The following is a 22,037-nucleotide window of genomic DNA, read 5'->3' on the forward strand; positions in this document are numbered from 1 at the left end:
TATGTTAGTTTGAATTTCTAGAAGTTCATACGAATGAAATCATACAGTGTGAGTTTTTTACAGGGAGAGGGATTTTGCTTCCTTCCCTCTGTATTTCTTTAAAAATTTGTCCAACATTAACCACTGGGTAGAAATCCATTACGTAGATATTATACAGTACTTTATTCACCTATCAACAGACATTTGGGCTATTTCCATTTTTGCTCTTACAATCAAAGTTGTAGTGAACATTGAATCAAAAGTCTTGGTATGAGCATATTCTTTCAATTCTCTTAGGTAAATACCAAGCAGTTGAATGTCTAGGTCCTATGATAGGTATATGCGGAACTTTAAAAGAAAGTGCCAAACTGTTTTCAAAGAGATTATATCATTCTATATTCCCACTGGTAGCATATGGGAATTCCAGTTGTGTCTCATTTGGTGTATGAAACTTATAAGCCACTCTAATAGCAGTGGTGTCTCACTGTGGCTTCAATTTCAATTATCTTACTGACTAATAATTTAAAGCATTCTTTTAGATGCTTCTTTGACATACCTTAACCTCTTTGGTGGTGTGTCTGCTCACAGTTTTGCTCAAATCAAATCCTTTTTAAATGTGGTTATCTTGTTATTATTGAGGTTTTTTAAAATGAAAAAAAATTATATATATTCAAGGAGGACAATGATGTTTTGATGTACATATGAACTGTGGACTGATTAAATCAAACAGGTTAACACATCCGTCACTTTACACACTTATTTTTCTATGGTGAGAACATTTAAAATCTACTCTCCTGGAAACTTTCAAAATAAAACGTTTTTGGTTTTGGTTTTGATTTTTCATTTTGTTTTATTTTGTTTTCTAAGAGATGGGCTCACGTCAGGCATGGTGGTGTGGTGCAGCCCTTTAATCTCAACGACTCGGGAGGCTGAGGCAGGATGATTCAAGGCTAGCCTTGGAAACTTAGAAAAAAAAGGTGGGGATGTAATTCAGTGGTAGAGTGCTCATGGGTTCAATCACCAGTACTCTGTGTGTGTTTGTGTGTGTGTGTCGTGGGCTCTCGCTATGTTGCCCAGGCTGGCATCCAATTCCTGAACCCAAGTGATCCTCCTGACTCAGTGTCCTTGTAGTTGGGACTACCATGTCCAGCTAATGTATTTTTTAATATGAGGGAGCATTTTGACATTTGTTTATTTTTAATCTATCTATGCAACTAAAAAATTATGAATACCTACAATGGCTCAGAAAAGAGAAAATACATCATCAAATCAACTCAAATGCTGAATTTCATTTTATATGTTATTATTATCTACAATCATCATGCTGTACAATAGATCTCCAGTGTGTATTCCTCCCGTCTAACTGAACTTGGTACCCTTTATGACTGAGTTTTGATAAGCAGAGTTTTGTACATGCTAAGCCAGTACTCAACCACTGAACTACACCCCCAGTCCAAGAGTTTTTTCCTTAATATATTCTCGACATAAGCTTTTTATTAGATAAGCAATATTTTATTAGATATGAAATATTTTCTGCTAGTCTGTGGCTTGTTTTTTGAAGACCAGAAATTATTAATCTTAATAAATCCAGTTTTCTTTTCTGGAACATGCTTTTGGTTTTGTAGCTAAAAAAAATCTGCCCATTCTGAAGTCAGAAAAGTTTTTTCTATGAATTATATAGTTTTAGGTTTTACATTATTTTTTACATTTACATTTTAGTCTTACATATAAGTCTATGATCCATTTTGAGTTAACTCTTGATATAGTGTGACATATGGATCAATTTGTTTTGCCTATGAATATACTTAGATACGAATATCCAATTGTTCCAGCACCATTTGTGTATGTTCAAAGACTATGGTTGTTTCACTGAATTATATTTGTATCTTTGTAAAAAAAATTGACCATGTATTTCTAGTCTATTTCTGGAATCACTACACTGCTCTAATAATCTATTTATCTAGATGCCAATTGTTTTCATTAATGTTGATTTATAAAAAAGCCTTGAACTCAAGTATTGTAAGTTGTTTAACTATGTTGTTTTCAAAGCAGTGTTGGATATTCTGGGTCTTTTATATTTCCATGTGAATTTTAGAGTCAGGTCAATTTCTACAGAAAGACCAATGGGGATTTTGACAGAATTTTCACTGAATCTCTAAACTTATTTGGGCAAACTCACATTTTAACAACATCGAATCTTGTAATACATAAATAAGGCATAGTATATCTCTCCTTTTATGTAGGTCTTCTTAAGTTTTTCTCAGCAATGTTTGGAAGTTTTCAGTGTGTGGATCTTGCCCACTTTTGTCTCTGTTTCATATATTTTGGATGTTATTGTGGTATTTAAATTTCTGCTCGTTGCTTGCTAGCATATAAAAAGACAATTGATTTTTCCACACTGGTCTTACATCCTGTAGACTTACAGAACTCACTAGTTAGTTACAGTCATTTTTTTGTAGGTTCCATAGGACTTTCTCATAGATGATCATGTCCTTGTAAGTAAAGACAAAGTAAAGACAGTAAAGTTTTACTTCCTTTCCAATGTGGATGCCTTCCATTTATCTTCCTTGCCTCTTACACTGGCTAGAATCTTCAGTATAATGTTGAATGAAAATAGAGTGGGCATCCTTGTTGCTGATCTTTTAGGAAAAAATATTCATTTAGCAAGGGTGATGGTTAGCTATTTTCTTAAAAACCCTCAATTAGTTTGAAGAGGATCACATCTATTCCTAGTTTATTAAGAAGTTTTATCAGGAATAAATGTTAAATTTTGTCAAGTATTTCTTCTGTATCTACTGAGATGATGATATAGATTTGGTTCTGTTCTGTTGTCTTTTAGTGGGTTTTTTTTCTGTTTTTAGTCTGTGAATATGATAAACCACATTGATTGATTTTCAAATGTTAACCAACCTTGTATTCCTAGGATAAACACTAGTTGAACTTGATATACCATCTTTTTTATATTGTTGAATTCAACTTATTAAATATTACTAAGAATTTCTGCATTGAATTCATGACAGTTATTGATCTGTGATCTTTATTATTTTCAGTTTTTGTATCAAAGTAATACTGACATCATGGAATGAGTTAAGGAATAGTCACTCCTACTTAATTTTCTGTAAGAGCTTGTAAAAGGAGTTTTATTTTCCCTTTTGTTTATTTTCCCTTATGTTTAGTGGATTCTCCAAGGATGGCAATTGTTCTAGTAACTTACACTGCAGAAATATTTTAAACTGCAAATTCAATTTATTAATCATAACAATATTTAAGTTATCAAATTTTCTTGAATGAGCTTTGGTAGTATGTCTTTCAAAGAATTTTTCCAACAAATTGAAATTATCAAAGAAAAGACATAAAGTTTTTGTTTTTGTTTGGTTTTTTCACTGCTTCCTGTGTGCTAGGCAAGGGTTCTACCACTGGGCCCCTCATATTATACTTTTTTTAACTATAGATTCTGTGGTGTGTTACCTGTCTCATTTTGGATATTTACAATTTGTGTCTTTGCTCTTTTTTTCCTGTTTGCTTTAATTAGAGGTTTATCAATTTAATTGACTTTTTATTGTTCTTGGTTGCATTGATTTTTCCCTATTTTTTATTTTTCATTAATTTTCACTCTGATTATTTTATTTATTTTGCTTATATGGGATTTGTTATTTTACTTTTGTGTCTTATGGTTGAATTTGATGTCAACTGATTTGAGATCCTAATTCCTTGCTAATATAATTTATAGCATTATAGTTGAGTGCTTTAACTAATAATGATTTAATAATTATTTAATAATAATGTAATATTTGGATTTCTGCTTAAGTACTGCTTTAGGGGCATCCTATAAATTTTGATATATTGTATTTTCATTTTGATTCACTACAAAATACATTTTATTTTCTTGTATCTATTCTGACTCATGGATTTTTTAGAAATATGTTATTTGGTTTCCCAATATTTGGGAACCAGATCATTATAATTCCAGACTGTCTTTCTATTTTTAATTTTAATTTAATACCACTGTAGCCAGGAGATATACTTTGTATGTTTTGAATCTTAAAAAATTTGCTTAAACTTGTTTTAGAGTTTAGATATGTTCTAACTTGGAATGCAAACTATCTACACTTCAAAAACTATGTATTCAACTGTTGTTGAGTAGAATGTTCCATAAATGTGATTTTATCAAGTTTGTTGATAGTGTCATTCAAGCCTTCTATATCTTACTGATCTCTTTTTCCTGGTTCTATTAATTAATTATTGAAAGAGGCATGCTGAATCTTGGAATATAATTGTGATTTGTCCTTTTCTCCTTTGCAGTTTAATTAGATTTTTTTTTGTTCAGGTTCTGTTATCAGATGCATAATGTTTATGATTCTCATGTTATTCTGATGAATCAAGACTTACAGCATTAGGAAATAACTGTGCTCTGAAATATATATTTTTTTACCATTATAGCCCCACTCACTCTCTTTTGATTAGTGTTAACACGAATTTTTTCCTGTCCTTTTACTGTTTTCATATCTAGGATTGATTTCATTCATGAAGCATACAGTTTGGTTCTGCTCTTTTTTTTTTTTTTAACCAAATCTGAACAACTTCTGCCTTTTATCAGTGATATTTAGGTTATTCAAATGTAATAAGATTACTGGCATGTTTTAAGTTTCAATCCATTACCTTTTTTTTATTTTCTATTTGTTCCATTTGTTCATAATTCCCTTTTCAGTTCTTCCTGTCTCCTTTGGGAATAAGTGAATTCTTCTTAATTTGACTTCATTTCCCTTCTTGAGTTAATACTTATGATGCTTTTTTTGTGTTATTTTAGTAGTTGTTCTAGGGTCTGCAGCACCCATTCCTTCTTTAACAGTCTGCCTTTAAGTGATACTACACCTTTTCATGCATAACACCAATATGTATTTCCCTTTCATCCCTTTTGGGTTTTATGGCATTGTCCCACATAAGTTATAAACATCCACAAGATGCTGTTGTTATTTTTGTTTTAAACAGTCAATAATTCCTTTAAAGGTTTTTTTTTTATAAAAAGTCTATATTTACTCATGCAGTTACCATTTCTAGTGCTTTTCATTCCTTTGCCTAGATCTAGATTTTCAACTGATATTATTTTCCTACTATCTGAAGGTCTGCATTTAACATTTCCTATTATGCTGGTCTGATAGTAATTATTTCTTTCAATATTTGTACATCTAAAAAAGTACTTGTTTCTTCTTCATTTTGAAAAACTATTTCCCTAGATAAAGAAATCTAAAGTGGGTATGGTGGTGCACACCTGTAATTCCAGCAGCTGAGGAGGGTGAGACAGGAGAATCTCAAGTTCAAAGCCTGCCTCAGCAAAAGTGAAGTGTTAAGCAACTCGGTGAGACTCTGTCTCTAAATAAAATGCAAAAAAATTGGGCTAGGGATGTGGCTCAGTGGTCCAGTGCCCCTGGGTTGAATCCCTGGTACCCTCCCATAAAAAAAGAATTCTACACTCATGCTATTTTTCCTTCAGTTCTCTAAAGATGTGAAGAGTATCTTTTGGCTTACATTGTTTATGACAAGAAGCTGCTGAATGGATGATCGTGTTTCTCTGGAAGGTTTTAAGAATTTCTCTTTGGGCTGGGGCTGTCACTCACTGGTAGAGCACTTGCCTGGAATGTGTGAGGCACCGGGTTCGATCCTCAGCACCACATTAAAAAAACAAATAAAGATATTGTGTTCATCTACAACTAAAAAAAATATTTTAGAAAAAGAAAAAGAATTTTTCTTTATCACTGTCTTTTTAAAAAATATTTTTCAAGAGCTGAAGGAATAGCTCGTGTTGGAGAGTGCTTGCCTAGCATGCGCAAGGACCCGAGTTTGAATGCCCCATCCCTCGGCAGGGAGGAAAAAAAAAAGAAAACATATTTTTCAGATGTTGATAGACCTTTATCTTATTCATTTATTCATATGTGGTGCTTAGGATCGAGCCCAGTGCCTCACATGTGCTAGGCAAGCGCTCTACCACTGAGTCACAACTCCAGCCCTATTGCTGGCTTACACAATTTGATTATAATGGGCCTTTGATAGTTTTCTTCATAAATCATGTACCTGGGTTTCATTGGGCTTCTTGGAGCTGTGGATTTATCATTTTTATCAGATTTGGAAATTTTTCCTCCATTATGTCTCCAAACATTTTTCTTCCTATTCTCCTCTTTTTCTTTACTTTCCTTCAAAATTCTAATTACATTTATATCTGACCACCTGAAGTTCTCCTACAGGTCCACAATTCTCTGTTCATTCTGAATAGTTTCTATTGCTATGCTTTTGAATTCTCTATTTTTTCTTCTGCAGTACTTAATATGCTACTAATCATGTTCAGTGTAATTATAGTTTTCAATATCCATAAATTCAATTTGGGTAACTTTTAAATATTTAGTATGTCTCTACTTAACAGGTACAGTCTTTCATTAATCTTCAGAAATAATGAAAGACACTATAATAACTACTTTAACATTCTTGCCTACTAATTACACATTCTATATCATTCCTGGAACTGTTTTGGATGATTGGTTTTAATCCCTTATTATGGGTTGAATTTTTCTCTTTCTTCATCTAGTAATTTTAAATTGGGTGCTAGACATTGTGAATTTTCCCTGGTGTCCAATGTTTTAGCATTCTGCTAAATATTTTTAAATTTTTCTGGTATGAAATTAAATTCGTTGTGAAAACTTTGTTCTTTTCAGGTCTAGTTTTTAAGTTTGGTAATGTATGATCAGAGTATGTTTAGCCCAAGGTTAATTTTTCTTTACTGGTAGACTTTATCAAAAGAAATAACCTCTGTTCTTCAAAAGACATTGTTAGGAAATGAAGACAAGCCACACACCGAAGAAGATATTTTCAGAACACATGTCTGATAAAAGATTTATATCCATAGCACACAAAGAATTCTTAAAACCCAATGATAAGGAAATAAACAACCCAATAAAAATGGGAAACACCAGGCATGGTAGTGTATGCCTGTAATTCCAGCAACTAGGGGAGCTGAGGCGGGAGGATTGTAAGTTCAAGACCAGTCTATGCAACTTAGTGAGGCCCTCAGTTACTTAGCAAAATGCTGTCTCAAAATTAAAAATAAAATGAACTGGGATGTAGTTCAGTGTTAAAGAACCTCTGGGTTCGACTCCAGTACCAAAAAAGAAAAAAGAAAAAGAAAGAAAGAAAAAGAAAAAAAGGCCAAATATTTTAGGAGATACTTCACCAAACAAAATATAGAATAACAAGTACAAGTTGCTTAATATCATTAGTCACTAGGGAATATAAATCTAAACCACAATGACATATTGCTACACCCTTACTAGAATGGCTAAAAAACAAAAACAGAAAACTGACAATACCACATGCTAACAATGATGTTGAGCAACTGCAACTCTCACACATTCTTGGGGCAAATGAAAATGGCACAAACACTTTTCAAGTCAGTTTGTCAGCTTCTGATAAAGTTAAACATTTACTTAGCATACAATACAGCAAAACAGTACCACTGCTAGTTATTGCATCAATAGAAATCAAAACCTAAGCTCACACTAATACCTGTATCCTAATTCTTATAGCTGTTTTACTCATAACTGACAGAAACTGAGAGCAAATAAACAGTCATTTGCTTAACAGATAAATGAACAACAGAACATCCATACATTAGAATACAACCCAGCAACAGAAAGGAAAAACTACTGATGCATCACAACATGGATAAATTTCAAAAATTACCCTATGTAAAATAAACAGACTCAAAAGGCTACTTATTGTACAATTCCACTCATATAGCAGAGCACCAAGTCTATATAGTCCCACCTATTTGGCAGGTTGAGTTGGGAGGATCACCTGGAATTCAAGACCAGCCTGAGCAACCTGGAGAAATTCCATCTCAAAATTTTTTAAAAAATTAAATTCTAATTATATGACTTTTTATTTTTATTTATTTATTTATTTATTTTGTACTGAGGATTGAACCCACTGGTGCTTAACCAGTGAGCCACATCCCCAGCCCTTTGTTCATATTTTATTTAGAGACAGGGTCTCACTAATTGCTTAGGGCCTTGCTAAATTGCTGAGTCTGGCTTTGAACTTCCTATCCTCTTGCCTCTCAGCCTCCCAAGCTACTGTGAGGACATTTTGAAAAAGGAAAAATGATAGCAACAGGAGAGAGACTCCTGGGGATGGGAGGTTGGGGTTAACTACAAAGTAACATAAGAGAACTTTTTGGAGGAATGGAAATGTTCTATACCTTGATAATGGTGGCCATTACATAGTTTAAATAAACCCATAGAACTATACATTTAAAAAGGCAAAATTTAACTGGATGTGAAGGCACATGCCTGTAAACCCAGTTATTCAGCAGACTGAGGGAAGGAGGATTAAAAGTTCAAGGTCAGTCTGGGCAACTTAGCAAGACTCTGTCTCAAAATAAAAAATAAAAAGTGTTGGGGATGTAGCTCAATGGTAGAGCATCCATAAAAGTCTGATACCCAGTACACAAATAAAAATAATAAAATTTTAAAAGGCAAATTTTACCATGTAAAATCATACCTCAATAAACCTTACTTTCAAGAAAGCCAGAGGAAAATTTGCCATCATCAATATTAAGGTTCTTTCCAAGAATCTATTTCAAAACCCTAGTGGAAATTCCCAGATTATAGTTTCAAATTCATTTGGAGCAATAAGTGTGGCTTTGGAATTGTAAAAAAGCTCCTAAAGGATTATCAAGGGGGTGGGGGTGGTTAGCATTAAAATACAACTTTAGGTTAAGGTAAGAGCTACTCTCCACTGAAAGAGTTATGGACTTAGATGTTACAAAACAAACAAGAATGTCAAGATACTTCATTTTCAAGTCAAGTCTTGTGAAGCAAAGAGAACTGGGTAAGAGTTGGAGACCTACATTCTGAGTTCCAAGCCCCTCCTCTAAAAGTTTAACTTTGATAACTTTAAATTTGAGCAAATGATTTAACCTCTTCAAGTCCCATTTTCCTCATTTGGAAAACGAGGGCAGTAGACTAAGGTCCCATTTGCTCTCCTCATCCACTCCATGTTTTTTCTCTATAAATTCAGTGTGTTCATGAGTTCAAAACTCAAATCTCTGTGTGAAGAGTGAATAGCTACATACCTGGTAGCCGCCCAAGAACTTTAAACTCAAACTCACCTTTTCATCCTTAAGCCTACTCCCACCTCTATCTCTCTCCCTCAGTTAGTATCAACACATCCACCGTCATGGAAGCCAGAAACTCACTCACAAGTCTTTCCTTTCTTGTCTTCTTTTCTTTCCTTTCTTTTCTCTCCCTCTCCCTCTCCCTCTCTCCCCATCCCTCCTCCTCCTCCTCCTTCTTGTTTTTCTTCCCTCCCTCCCCCATTCCTTCATTCCTCCTCTCTCTCTTTCTCTCTTTTTTTCAACAGGGTCTCACCATGTTGCCCAGGCTGGCCTCAAACTCCCAGGCTCAACAGATCCTCCTGCTTCAGCCTTCCAAGTAGCTGGGACTACAAGTGCACACCACCAAGCCCTCTCCAGAGGCTAGGTTTGATTCCCCCCTATCCTCACTTCCCTCACCCAAGCAAGCCAAGGCCATCACTGACTTCTGGATTATTCTCAAATCTATCCTCAGCTCCACATCTCTATTACTTTTGATCTGATTAAAGCCTTCGTGGTTCTCCCTGATCTGGATTACGGCCAACAGCTTCCTGGGCGACCGTCCTGAGGGATACAGGCTTGTTGACCCAGTATCCATCCTCCACAGACAACAGAGTTACCTTTCTAAAATACAAATGCTTTGTTTGAAACCCTCCACAACTGTCAGCAATGGTCTTACCCTTTTTGAGTCACAGATACCTCTGAAAAATCTAATGAAAACAATTAATCCTCTCTCCAAAATTAGATAAAAGCAGCACCCATGCGCAAGCGCGCAGGTATACAGGTACGAGTAGGGACGTGCGCGCACATACACAACAGACACCGGGACCCCTGGAATCCATCCAGGATAAAGTCAAACCTTCTTACCATATTAGCAAAACTTTCATTACACAGGATGCTAAGACAACCCTGAATTTTTTTAAAGCTGTCCTCTGCACAGTTTTAGAACGATTTTCTATTATAACTGTATAAATGATAATTACTCTAATCCTGGAGACTATACACTGTATTTCAGCAATCCAGAATGGCATAATAGTTTTCCATCTACTCCATGTTTGTTACCGCTGAGCCTTGTTATTTGACACCTTATTTGTAGGGAATGTCCTTACCCTCTGATTTCTCCATCAACTCTCACTGGTCTTTCCAACCGTGGCTCTAGCATCACCTCCTCTTGTAAGCTTTGCCTTATTTTCTGTCTGGATTAGAGGTCAAGTCTCTGTGCATATTTCCAATATTGTACCACAATTTTCCTTCTGTGCATTTGACCTTTTCCCACCAGTACTTCCATTATTAGACTGGTAGTTCTCTGTGGCCAGGAACCAGTTTGTGTTTTTTATTTGTTTGTTTGTTTGTTTGGTTGGTTTTGCAGTGTTGGGAATTGAACCCAGGGCCTAATATGTATTAGGCAAGTGTTCTACTACTGAGCTACACCTGCAGCCCTTGTAAGGCATTTGACACAAGTCCTGTATATGGAGAGCATTCAAAAGCCTCTATGGAAGTAGTAAGGAGGGGAAAAAAGGAGGGAAGGAAATCAAATCTTACTGACTGACTGCATCCTGATGATTTTTTTTCAGACTTCATATATTTCTTTCTGCAAAGCACCTGCCTAACAAGGAATGCAACCATGCTCTGGTTTTTACCTGATGAAGGAGTAAGATATCTTCTTTTTACAAAAGAGGAACTTCAGAACAAAAAAAATTGCCAGCCACAGTAAAGAGCACATGTTTCCTGTGTTGTTATTCCTAATATATGTATCTGCATTGCCTCCAAGAACAGAATATTTAACATTAGGAAAATCATACCTCAAATAGTAAACTTTCTAAAAACTGAATTTGGTGAATATCTTACCATCAAAACACACAATTTGAAAGAAATAATGGCAATATCCTGCATTAGCATAGACTGTAAATAATTCTACAGAGGATTCTTGGCTATCAATTGACCTTATAATGACAGCAGCGAAAAAAAAATATTCTTACTGTTTAACCTAAAAAATACCAAGAGTTCCTCTTTTAGGATCTTATGCAATTCCTCTAGCCACAAAAGAACACTTTGTGTGTACTTTATATTATTTTTATATTTCCTTCACATATGTTGGTACCCAAAGAACAATATTGCATGAGTCAAATTAACGACCACCAGCAACTTCTACAAAAGCTCTCCTCACTTTGGGACCACTGAGGATACAACTGTGGAAAGCACTGATCTAAAGTAAATCACTTAGGTTTAAATCCATGGGCACCCACAAAGACAGAAAAACTTCCTACCATATAACTATGGCTACCTGAGAAGTGATTAAAACTTTTTTTGGAAGTTATGGGAAAACTTAAGTTCACAAAGTCATCTGATGAAAACCAAAAAGCTCCACTCAGACAAACCACCTACCATGTGAGTCACAAGAGATGCTGTTACAGAATGAATGAAGGACACAGCAGAGTAGCAAGATCAAGCCATAAAAAAGGCTGAGCCAATTTCTGGCCTCCCTTCTTTGAATTCTTACTCCTATTATCTGTAAAGTCCCTTTCAAATCAAGAAAAAAAAAATGATAAAAATGCAATACTCTTGAGATTATTTACTTTTTTTTTTTTTTTTTTTTTTTTTTTGTCAACTCAAAATCTTTACCCGAAGATTAGGGTGATGCCTGGCGGGTACTTGGGGAGTCAGCAAGATGGCAATCTTTCATGATAGAAGTTCCTGCCATGCTTTCTGAGCTTCATTAGAGAATGAAAGCAGGAGAGAAGCCACAGAAATGCAGATACTACCAAAGTGTAGCTATCCTGTGGGCTTCTCCAGGGAGCCCGAATGCTCTCTCAGAATAAAATGTAGTCAACAAATTTGTTCCAAGAATCATTTATAAAATGTTTGGAAAATTGTTTCTTGCTAGGTATGGTGGCATGTACCTATAATCCCAGATACTCCGGAGGTTAAGTTTGGGGCCCTACTTAAGCAACATAGCAAGACCCCCATCTCAAAAAAAAAAAAAAAAAAGAAGTGCTTCTTGCCCAAAAGTGAAAGATGACCATACTTAACGCTGGAACAATCCATTTGTTTTACTTTAAGTGAAAGAGCATTTTCTTTCCCATAAGCAATCAATGCAATCTATCCATCTAAAAGTAGTCTTAGGGGGTAAAATGCCTAGGATTCCTATTCTAACTTGCTTGAAACTTCCTTCATTGAAGCATGCTATTTATAATCTGTAGATCCTTGGTGATCAAAGTAAATGTTGGAATTACTGTACCTCCTCTGTCGTCCCCCAAAAACATATAAAAATAACATTTGGAAGGTTTAACTAACTAAAAGAAAGTTTCATTCTAAAATGTTTTTCCTGGGGAAGGGCAAACACCATGCATTTGTTAAACAGAATAAAACTGTTTATACCCAAGTTCCCCCACTTCCATCTCTTTGATCTTTGTACCCTTTATGCCTAACAAATAAATAGGTATTCAGCGAAGTTTGTTAAGTAAAAATGATTCTTTCCCTAATGCATGCTTTCTCCTCATTTTCCTGATCTCAAGGCTACCCTGGAAATGTAAGTCTTCCTCCTCCATATTTAATATCTCATCACCTGATTATTTTTCATAATTCAACAACAAATTCAACAACAACAAAAAGATCTTAACTGATAACTAAGTGTTACTGAGTGTTTTTTTATTTATAAAAAGTTGATCATTCTTTAGTGGATGGCAAGTACTTCCCAGTTAAATGTAAGATAACTGACTGTAGATAGACACAAAGTACCCAAGAAGTGAACAGTGAATCCAAATCTAGATGGCAAGAATCAGAACTAGACTTCTAGAGTTTGAGGGGACTTTTAACAAGAGTCTCCCATTCAATCCAAACCAATCTGTGCCCAGAGTCCTTTCCCTCCACCTTCTCCTGATTCATTGTCCCTTGGGCTAGAAGTTCAGAAGAGGGCAAATAAAGTTAAAATAAGCAACAAAAGCAAAGAATGGCTACAGTATCGTGTAATCCAAGACTTTGAATATGAATTCTCTGACACTAATGAAAGAGATCGTATCGCAGTTATTGAAATACTGAAATGCTCCTCTCTTTCTAGTATCAGTTCATGATGCAGATAAGGTCCCATTGGCATTCTCCCAATGCCACAAGACTTCATCATCATTCATGAAAGGTAGTGTTTACAATATAAAAGGGGGCATAATAATGGTTTGGTTTGCATGAAGTTCAAAGACAGGCAATTAGTATCTGATATTACAAGTCAAATGGTGGCTACCTTTGGGAATACTGATTGAGAAAGGATGGAGCTAGAGCTGCTCAGTATCTGGATCCCATAGTGGTTATGCGAGTATATTTACATAGGAAAATTAATGAATTTGTACTCAGGATTTGTGCATATTTACTGCATGCCAATTAAACTACTTTTAGAAAAATCTAGAGAGAGAGAGATACAGAAGTTTCTGAGATCTTTCCTAAATATAAAAGAAGCAACGTAGCTTAAATATTATTCCAAGTATTGATCTTCCATGTGCTCTACCACTGAGCTACAATCCCAGTCCCTTCTATCTCTTTAGAAGTCTTTCATGCTACTGGAAAAGGCACTATTATACAAAACAGAAAGTTAATTTCTCATATTAGCAGAATCTGAAAAACATATCGTGCTATACATTTGAAATGTAAACATTTACTTAGTAAAGATAAATGTTTAAGAAATGTAAACTTTGGGGTTTTGTTTTTCACCACTTCTCCTTATTTTATTACTCTATAATTCTTAATTACTTGGGAAAAAACTATTGGAATAATTGCTGCACACTTCCATACTGCTAATATTTGCTCTATTTATCACAGAAACTTCAAGTTGGAATCTTATCATTTTGGAGCTGGAGGAGAGGCAGTAGTCGGTCAGAGGTAAGAGGCCGGGATGGTGAGCACCGGTCCCAAGGTTGCACCCTTGGACAGGGACCAGAGCTCCCAGGTTACCAAAACTCTGTCTCTGTCAAACCAAATTCGATTCAACCTTCTCAATCTTTCCAACAGAAAACTGACGTGAACGGGATCGGAAAGAGATTTTTTTTTTTTTTTTTTTTTTTTCCCAATCACTACTACGCTACCCAGCAGATTATTTGGGAGGACAGACCTCAAAGTCCTTGAAAATCCCATTAGGGTTTAATCTTAGGAGAAGAGAATGTAGGGAGAAGGGGCGGCCGGTATTTTAATATGTAAATCCTGTTTGCATAACATTTCCAAAGTAACTAGTCGTTGATCCAACCGAAATTAGGTGGGGGTGGGGTTCGTTATTTGGGATGACTCGCTTTGGGAGAGGATGCGGGCGCCTTTTCCCATTAGAGTTCACTCCATAAATCAAAACCTCAAAAGAGAGTTAAAGTCACCCCCTACCCCCGGGAGTCTACTGTATCCAGGGCTGGGTTCAGGCGTGGTCCCGGGCCACCTGGCGCAAAGCTTGCGGCCGCAGACTCACGATGACTGCCCACCACCGGAGCGTGCCGGCCGAGCTGGCAGACGCCGCGGCCCCGAACGGGCGCCGAGCCTCGGAGAGGCCGCCCGCGGAGTACGGGCCCGCTCGGGACCGCGGCAGTGATCCGAGAAGGGACGTTAGAAGAGGGAGGAGGACGAGGGGTGGGAAAAGCTGGGCCGTGGGCAAGTTCTGGGCGAGACAGGAGGGCGCGAAAGAGAGGAGGGGCGCGGGAGGCGATGGAAGGAGCGAGCGTGGGGAGGAGCGAGGCGGCGGGGCCGGAGGAGGCGCGCGCCCGTGTCCCCAGTGCAGGGTGGGGGCCGAGGGGCCGCACCAGGGACTGCGGGGGGCTGCGAGCAGGCGAGCAGGGCCTTACCGAGCAGCGGCAGCCGGCCGCCGCGGCGCGCCAACGCCGGCATGGCCTCCAGAGCCCGGGGTCCCCAGGCCGCGCCAGCCCAACCCTGCGATGCCGCCCCGAGCGGCGCGCCCCGCGCTGCAGGTGGCTCGCTTAAGGATGCGCGTCACCGACCGCAAATTCCCTCGGACTGGTGCAAAGTGGAAGGGGGGAGGAACCCTCTCCCTAGAGGCAGGGGCTGAGGCGGGAGCGCCGAGGTTGGGCCGAGCGGATAGCCGGTGCCTGGCGCAGCGCTGCGGCCGAGCCCACGTGCCCGCCGCGGTCCGCAGCCTGCGCTCTGCTGCGCCCGGGGCTCCCCGACTGCAGCGGGGGAGATTGGGCGCGGTCCTGCCGGGGAAGTTGCCCGGGCTCCGCGACTCTGCCTGATTTGCTGTCCCCAGAAGTCCCCAAGCCCCCTCGTTTGGATTCCGGAGCGTGGGGACATAGGGAACCACAAACCTCCCTAGTGGAGCGCGAGGATCTTTGAGGCCCGGAGAAGGGTGCTGAATCCATGCCACACACTGGCAGCTCTTGTGGGTCTTATTCCATGCTTTGTAGATCTTAATTGTGAACTGCTTTCCTTTGTCTCCCCCTCCATCTCCTAGGATGCCCAGGACCACTCCAGCAGCGGGATCAAGAAAAGCAGCTCGGTTTCAATGTCAACCAGAACAACTGGGAGGATAACAGCGCCAATAAAACAGGCAAAGGGTGTTTTGAATTATCCACTCCACCGTTCTTGTTCTTTGTAGCACAACATTTAGTGTTGAAATTTATTTTCTTTGCGTCAGGTTGAAGATTGGAAATCTCTGGACACCAGTTCTGGTTTTCCCCCTAACTAACCCCTTGTCCTCCACAAGACACTTGCTCTCTGAGTCCCAGTTTACTTCTTGTATATGACTGGATCGAATGGTCGAATGGTCGATAATGTCTCTTCCAATTATAGGATTTCCTTGCTCTTAATCATTTTGATCATTCTCTAATAAAGTACGAACATTGACAGTGTTTATTCCTAGTCATACAATCTTTTTTCTCAGATGTAGACTACAGTACAATAATTTTTCCCTCTAGGGCATGATAGAAACTTTAAATGTGTCTACTATGGGGCTGGGGATGTAGCTTGGTGGTAGAACTTGTCTACCTTGTGCAAGGGCCTGGGTTCCATTCTCCCCACACCACCACCAAAAAAAAAAAGTCTGCCCTGATATAGTCACTATGGAAAACTCTAGTGATTTCTCAAAATATTTAAAAATCATATGACCCATCAATTACACTTCTGGATATATACCCAAAAGAATTGACAATGGGATCGTAAAGAGATATCGTACACTTGTGTTCATAGCATCACTGACAGTAGCCAAAAGGTGGAAGTAACCCAAGGGTCCATTGATGGACAAATGAATAAAGAAAATGTGGTAGATACATACAATGAATTCTTTCAGCTTTAAAAAGGAGAGAGAGTCTGATACATGGCACAATGTGGTTGAATCTTGAGGACATTATGCTAAGTGAAATAAGCCGGTCACAAAAGGACAAATGCTGTATGATTCCATTACATGAGGTAAGTAGAATAGTCAAATTCATGGAGACACAAAGTAGAATGGTGGTTACCTGGGGTTGGAGGGAGGGGGCAATCGGGAGATGTTTAATAGAAGGAGAATTTCAGTTTTGCAAAATAAAGAGTGTTCTGGAGATTGATTGTACAGCAATGTGAAGGTATTGAATAGTACTGAACTGTATACTTCAAAATGGATAAAGAAGGGACTGGCAGTGTGGCTCAGTGGTAGAGCACTTGTCTAACATGTGCCAGGCCCTGAGTGTGATCCCTAGCACCACACAAAAGAAAGTAAATTTAATGTATGTGTATTTTACCATTCAAAAAATTCTTTTTCAGTGTCACATTTCAGCAGAGCACAGTGCCACATACCTGTAGTCACAGCTACTCAGGAGGCATCAGCAAAATGATCACTTGAGCCCAAGAATTCAAGGTCAACCTAGGCAACTCAGCAAGACCCTGTCTTTGAAAAAAAAAAAATTGAGTCTACTATAGGTCAGAAACAGAACAGGAGGAAGGAAGCATGAAATAAGTTGAACAGGAGAAGATAAGGCAATGAGGTGGGCTGGTCATTGGAGAGAAGTGGACTTGTGAGCCTTCTGATTGCCTCGATTTAACACTTTGCCTTTTATTTAAAGTTTCACTGCTACAAATTTTAAAGGAATCAGATGATTACAAGTTTCAGAACATCAGCTTGGGTGGAGCACTGTTCAGGATACAAAATCCTAAAGTTGCTGCTGCTTTTGCAAAGAATGTTAGACACAAGGCAGAACCTGTCTGTGAAAAGGGTGGTGAGAAAGGAGAAATGAGCAACGGTTTCTATGCACATTGTATTCTCCCTGGAGATTGATGGAGAAAAATAATTCTAGAAAGAGTAAACTTAATAGATGAAAATATTTTGGAGTAGGAGGTATAGACTAACATGGGGAAGATGAGAAAATGCTCATCATTCTCAGAAGTATGCCACGTGTTGAATCAAATATATATCTAGGGGCTGGGATCGCGGTTCAGTGGTAGAGTGTTTGCCTAGCATATGTGAAGCACTGGGTTCAATTCTCGGTGCCACATATAAATAAATAAATAAAACTTCATCATCAACTAACAAAATATTTTTTAAAATATAGTATCTAATTTCTTCCTCAATGCAACACTCTAAGGAAAACAACCCAAGATCTTTAGGAGTCTTAGATTACACAACCAGCTACATGCACCCAAGTGTGAAATTTTGGTTCCAGGGTTTATGATTTGAATTCTCTCATAAATAAATCTCTAAAAGGGCAAGAAGCAACAAGGAGGAATGAATTCAGAAAAAGGGGAGGGGAATCAGAAGAGTTTTTTCTGGGTTGAATGAAGTGGCTTTCATTTGCCCCACAAAGGATATATTTTTATCTAGATTCTTAGCACCATGATGCAGAGCAGCTACGTAGCCATGAGTCATTCATCTTACCAACACCTTATAATGTATCCAGCCCTAAATCATATAAATATCTCCCTTTCCCCTTCTCTGTCTTCAAAAATTATGTCATGGTTTTAGTAACAGCTCACAAATGAAATACTTTAATGTCATTTAAAGCTTATGTTTCCTGAAAATAAGAAATATCTCAATAGGATTCTTGTGAATTCAGTGGAAATATTAACTATGCAGGACAATTTAATACTTGCTATCAGAAGTTTTGAACCCACCAACTGGCAAAATATGACAATATCAAGTGTTGACAAGAATTCAAAGCAATGGAAACTTATGGCTCATGGGAATGTAAATTGGCATAAGCACTTTGGAAAATAACTTGGCATTAGTTAGTAAAGTTGAGCACATGTGTACCTCCACCCAACTGTCTTTCCTTAAAGAAACTTACATATATGTATGCTCTTGGAGACATGTCTAAACATGTTTTCATAGTATTAGCCTTTGTAATGTCAAAGAATTAGGAACAAGCTAAATGCCCACCAACAAAAAGGATAAATTGTAGTACATTCATACAATGAAATACTATATAACAGGAAAAACAGAAGGAGCTACAGTTACCTGAAATAATATGAATGAACCTTAAAATCATAACGTTGAAAAAAATTGTAATGTTAAGGGAGAAAAGTGAGTCGTAGAATGAAAAACATAAAGCTGAGACCAGTGTTCTCCTAGAAATACATTTCTAAGGACTTTAAAGAAAATGAAAGAATACCACAAAAATGAGGATAGTGTTGCCTCTGGAATTGACTGGGAAGAAAAGACTTATTTGTAAGGCAAATGGGGGTTTCTAAAATACTGGCAATATCCTGTTGTTTTTTTAACCACTGTGGTGGGTGTTTGATGTTCCTTTTATTTTATTTATTTATTTATTTATTTATTTATTTATTTATTTATTGCAGTGCTGGGGATCAAACCCAGGATCTTGTCCATGCTAGGCAAATAAGCAAATACTCTACCACCGAGCTACACCTCCAGCCCTAATTTTTTAACTATATAATTCTTTTTATATGTTGCTGCATGATGGTCATAACAAAAGGAAATTTGACATAACACTTGCACCTATGAGGTAAATAACACATGAATCTGATTAAGAGCCCAGATTCGACTACCAGTTTATAGGAAATACATGGAACATGGCAACAGTGACACAGATATACAAATGAAAAATTTTAGACCATAGGACATCTTATAGCACAAATAACCTGGTTTGCTCAAGAAAAATTATAATAAAAGAATGTGTGTGTTGGAGGAGTAATCCATAGATTAAAAGAAACCTAAGAGATCTTGTATCTATAGCAAGCAATTGCAATGTGCATTGTAAGAATATTATTTGGATGCAAAATCAGGGAAGCAAACTGAAAAAATAATTGTAAAACAATCAGGAAAATGTTATCAATGCTTTTATTTTTGATATTAAGAAATTGTATGTAAAGTACATGTGATGGTATTATGTAATTTTTAAATGCTTCTGTCTTTCTAGAGATGCATATGAAATTTTACAGATAAAATGATGTGAAGCCAGGCACAGGGACTCACACCTATAATCTCAGCAACTCAGGAGACTAAAGCAGGAGGATTTCAGGTTTGAGACCAGCCTCAACAATTTAGGGAAGTCCTAAGTAACTGAGAGAGACCCTGTCTCAAAACAAAATAATTAAAAGAACTGGAGATGCAGCTCAATGGTAAAGCATCCCTGGTTTCAATCTCTAGTATGTGTGTGTGTGTGTGTGTATACATATATATATGTAATATGTATATGTATATATGTGTATATATATATATAAACATATAGTAACAGCTAATGGACACAGGTTTTCTTTTTTAGAATGATGAAAATATTCTAGAATTAAATTATGTTGATAGTTGTACAACTGTAAATATACTGTCATTCAATTAAACAATAAGTAAGTAAACTATATGGCATGTAAATTAGATCTTAGTGAAGCTGTTAAAATGACATAAAGTCTGAATTTTTATTCAAAACAACCTGCTGGGGGAGGAATAGTGGAGGATTCAAAATTGACCGGGTGTGTATATGGCAGTATAGCTCAGTGGTAGAGTGCATGCCTGGCATGTGTGTGGCCCTGGATTCAATCCCGAGGGCCACAGCAAAAGAAAATGAGCACGTGTGACTGTTGAAAGGGAGCAAGGCACTTGAATTAATTGTACTTTTCTTAAAAAAAAAATTTCTAAGAAAATTTTCATCATATTTTTGCTAGTTTCCATAGCTTGATACTTGATGGTTTTTTTGTTTTTTGTTTTTTGTTTTCATGTCTGGAGTGACTGTTTCCCTTCTCACCATTTCCCTTACCCCTTCCAGTCAGCTTGACTAACTCAGTTACCTTCTAATTCCATCCTGACTATCACTATCTCTGCCTCAAGTGTGAGTAAGTTCTCTCCTCCTTGTTTCTCACCTCATTTATACCACTGTATTGTAATTCTTAGCCTTTATGTTTATCCCACTACTACCCACAACCCCACTCACAACCCCAGCTTTCATTCACCCTTATTATATTCCTAGACCTCAAACGATGACTAGTATACAATACAACATATTCTTATAAATCAATAAATAGTTCTTGCATGACTGTTTCAACATTTTGAAGAAGTTCTAAAATACTTTTTTAATATGAGAAATTTCTAACAACCACAAAAATAAAGAAAATTATATAAGTGTACATGTATCCATCACTTGCTTTCAAAAATGATCATCACTTGGGCATTCCTGAGAATAAACAGAATTTGTGAGGGAAGGTTTTGGAGACTACGCTTTATCTAAAATGGATTACTCTGAAGGGGAGAGGTGCTCCAGTGCCTGATACAGAAGCAATAAAAGAAATAAAGAGTTATTTTTCAATCCCTCTTTTTTCTTTTTTTTTTTTTTTTCCTTTCAGAGCCAGGAATTGATCCCAGGATCTTGCACATGGCAGGTAAGCGCTCTACCACTGAGCTACATCCCCAGCAAATTTATAAAGAAATTAATTTTTCCACAGTTCTGGAGGCTGAGAAGTCTAAGATGAAAGGTTTGCATCTGGGAGAGGGGACTTCCTGCTGCAGCATGACATGGCAGAGGTATCCCCTGGTGAGAGAGCAGGCAGAGGGAGAGAGAAAGACGGCAAGAGAACTGCATGTGTTTAAGAGCGCTCACACTCAGAACAGCCGCTCTGCAGCACCTAACCCGCTGCCCCAGTAACAGCATTCCTTCATCCAGGAGGGTGGGGCTGTCACAACCTGATGACCTCTTTCTTTTTTTTTTCCCTCTCATAATCCCGGGCATCAAACCCAGCAAGCACTTTACTGTTGAGCTACACCCCCAGACTCCCATTCACTTTTTTTTTTTTTTTTAATATTTTTTAGTTGTAGATGGACACAATACCTTTATCTTATTTATTTATTTTTATGTGGTGCTGAGGATCGAACCCAGTGCCTCACACGTGCTAGGCAAGCGCTCTGCCTGTGGGCTACAGCCCCAATCCTCCCATTCACTCTTGGAGGTCCCAACTCCAACACCATCACAGTGGCCATTGGAGGGGCTATTCAAACCATAGCAAGGTGGCTTCTGTGTGCTAGGGATTGGAATCACACAGGTGAAGAAGACAACTCCTATATTCAAAAAGGTGAGTAGTTAATAGGCCCTGATAGTCACAGAAACAAATACTTATGCCAAGTATTACAAGGACTTTGATAGATAGATGCATGTATAAGGTGTAATTGGGTCGCAGTGGAAAGCATGGTCCATTCTCCACACGATATTCCTTTCACCTCTGGGTCTTAGAAACCTGGCTTTACCCCAAGAAAATTGTTTCCTTTGTAGCTCTCTGAAAGCTTCTTTTTTCTCCATATACGATGAAGCCTAGAATGCTGCCATTCTTCTAGATCTCAGTGCTACTTCCAGACCATTGTGCTCCTTTTTTTTTTTCCTTGTTTAGAAAAGAATGCTCTTTTGCTAGCAGAAGTTTACATGGCTCAATGCAAAAACAGAACAAATGTTGGGAAGTGTATCCATGCATACCCACACTACCACCTAGTAACTAATTATAATTTGATGTTAGTCCATTTAGTTTTTTTGTTTGT

At 37.6% G+C, this 22,037-nt stretch overlaps 1 protein-coding gene across 2 annotated transcripts in view; it reads right to left on the bottom strand.

Moving 5' to 3' along the window:
- Flt3 (fms related receptor tyrosine kinase 3) overlaps positions 1-15,117 on the bottom strand; it is an 80,184-nt gene extending 65,067 nt beyond the window's left edge. For both annotated transcript variants that reach the window (XR_007108766.1, XM_047553271.1), the window contains exon 1: positions 14,926-15,117. Coding sequence is in view for 1 of the 2 variants with exons in the window: in XM_047553271.1 (XP_047409227.1) it covers positions 14,926-14,968 (43 nt within the window). In the remaining variant the exon portion in view is untranslated. The remainder of the gene's footprint in view (positions 1-14,925) is intronic.
- Between the last annotated feature and the right edge of the window lie 6,920 nt (positions 15,118-22,037).

This window comes from Sciurus carolinensis, chromosome 5, assembly GCF_902686445.1.
Source record: "Sciurus carolinensis chromosome 5, mSciCar1.2, whole genome shotgun sequence".
Taxonomy (NCBI): domain Eukaryota; kingdom Metazoa; phylum Chordata; class Mammalia; order Rodentia; family Sciuridae; genus Sciurus; species Sciurus carolinensis.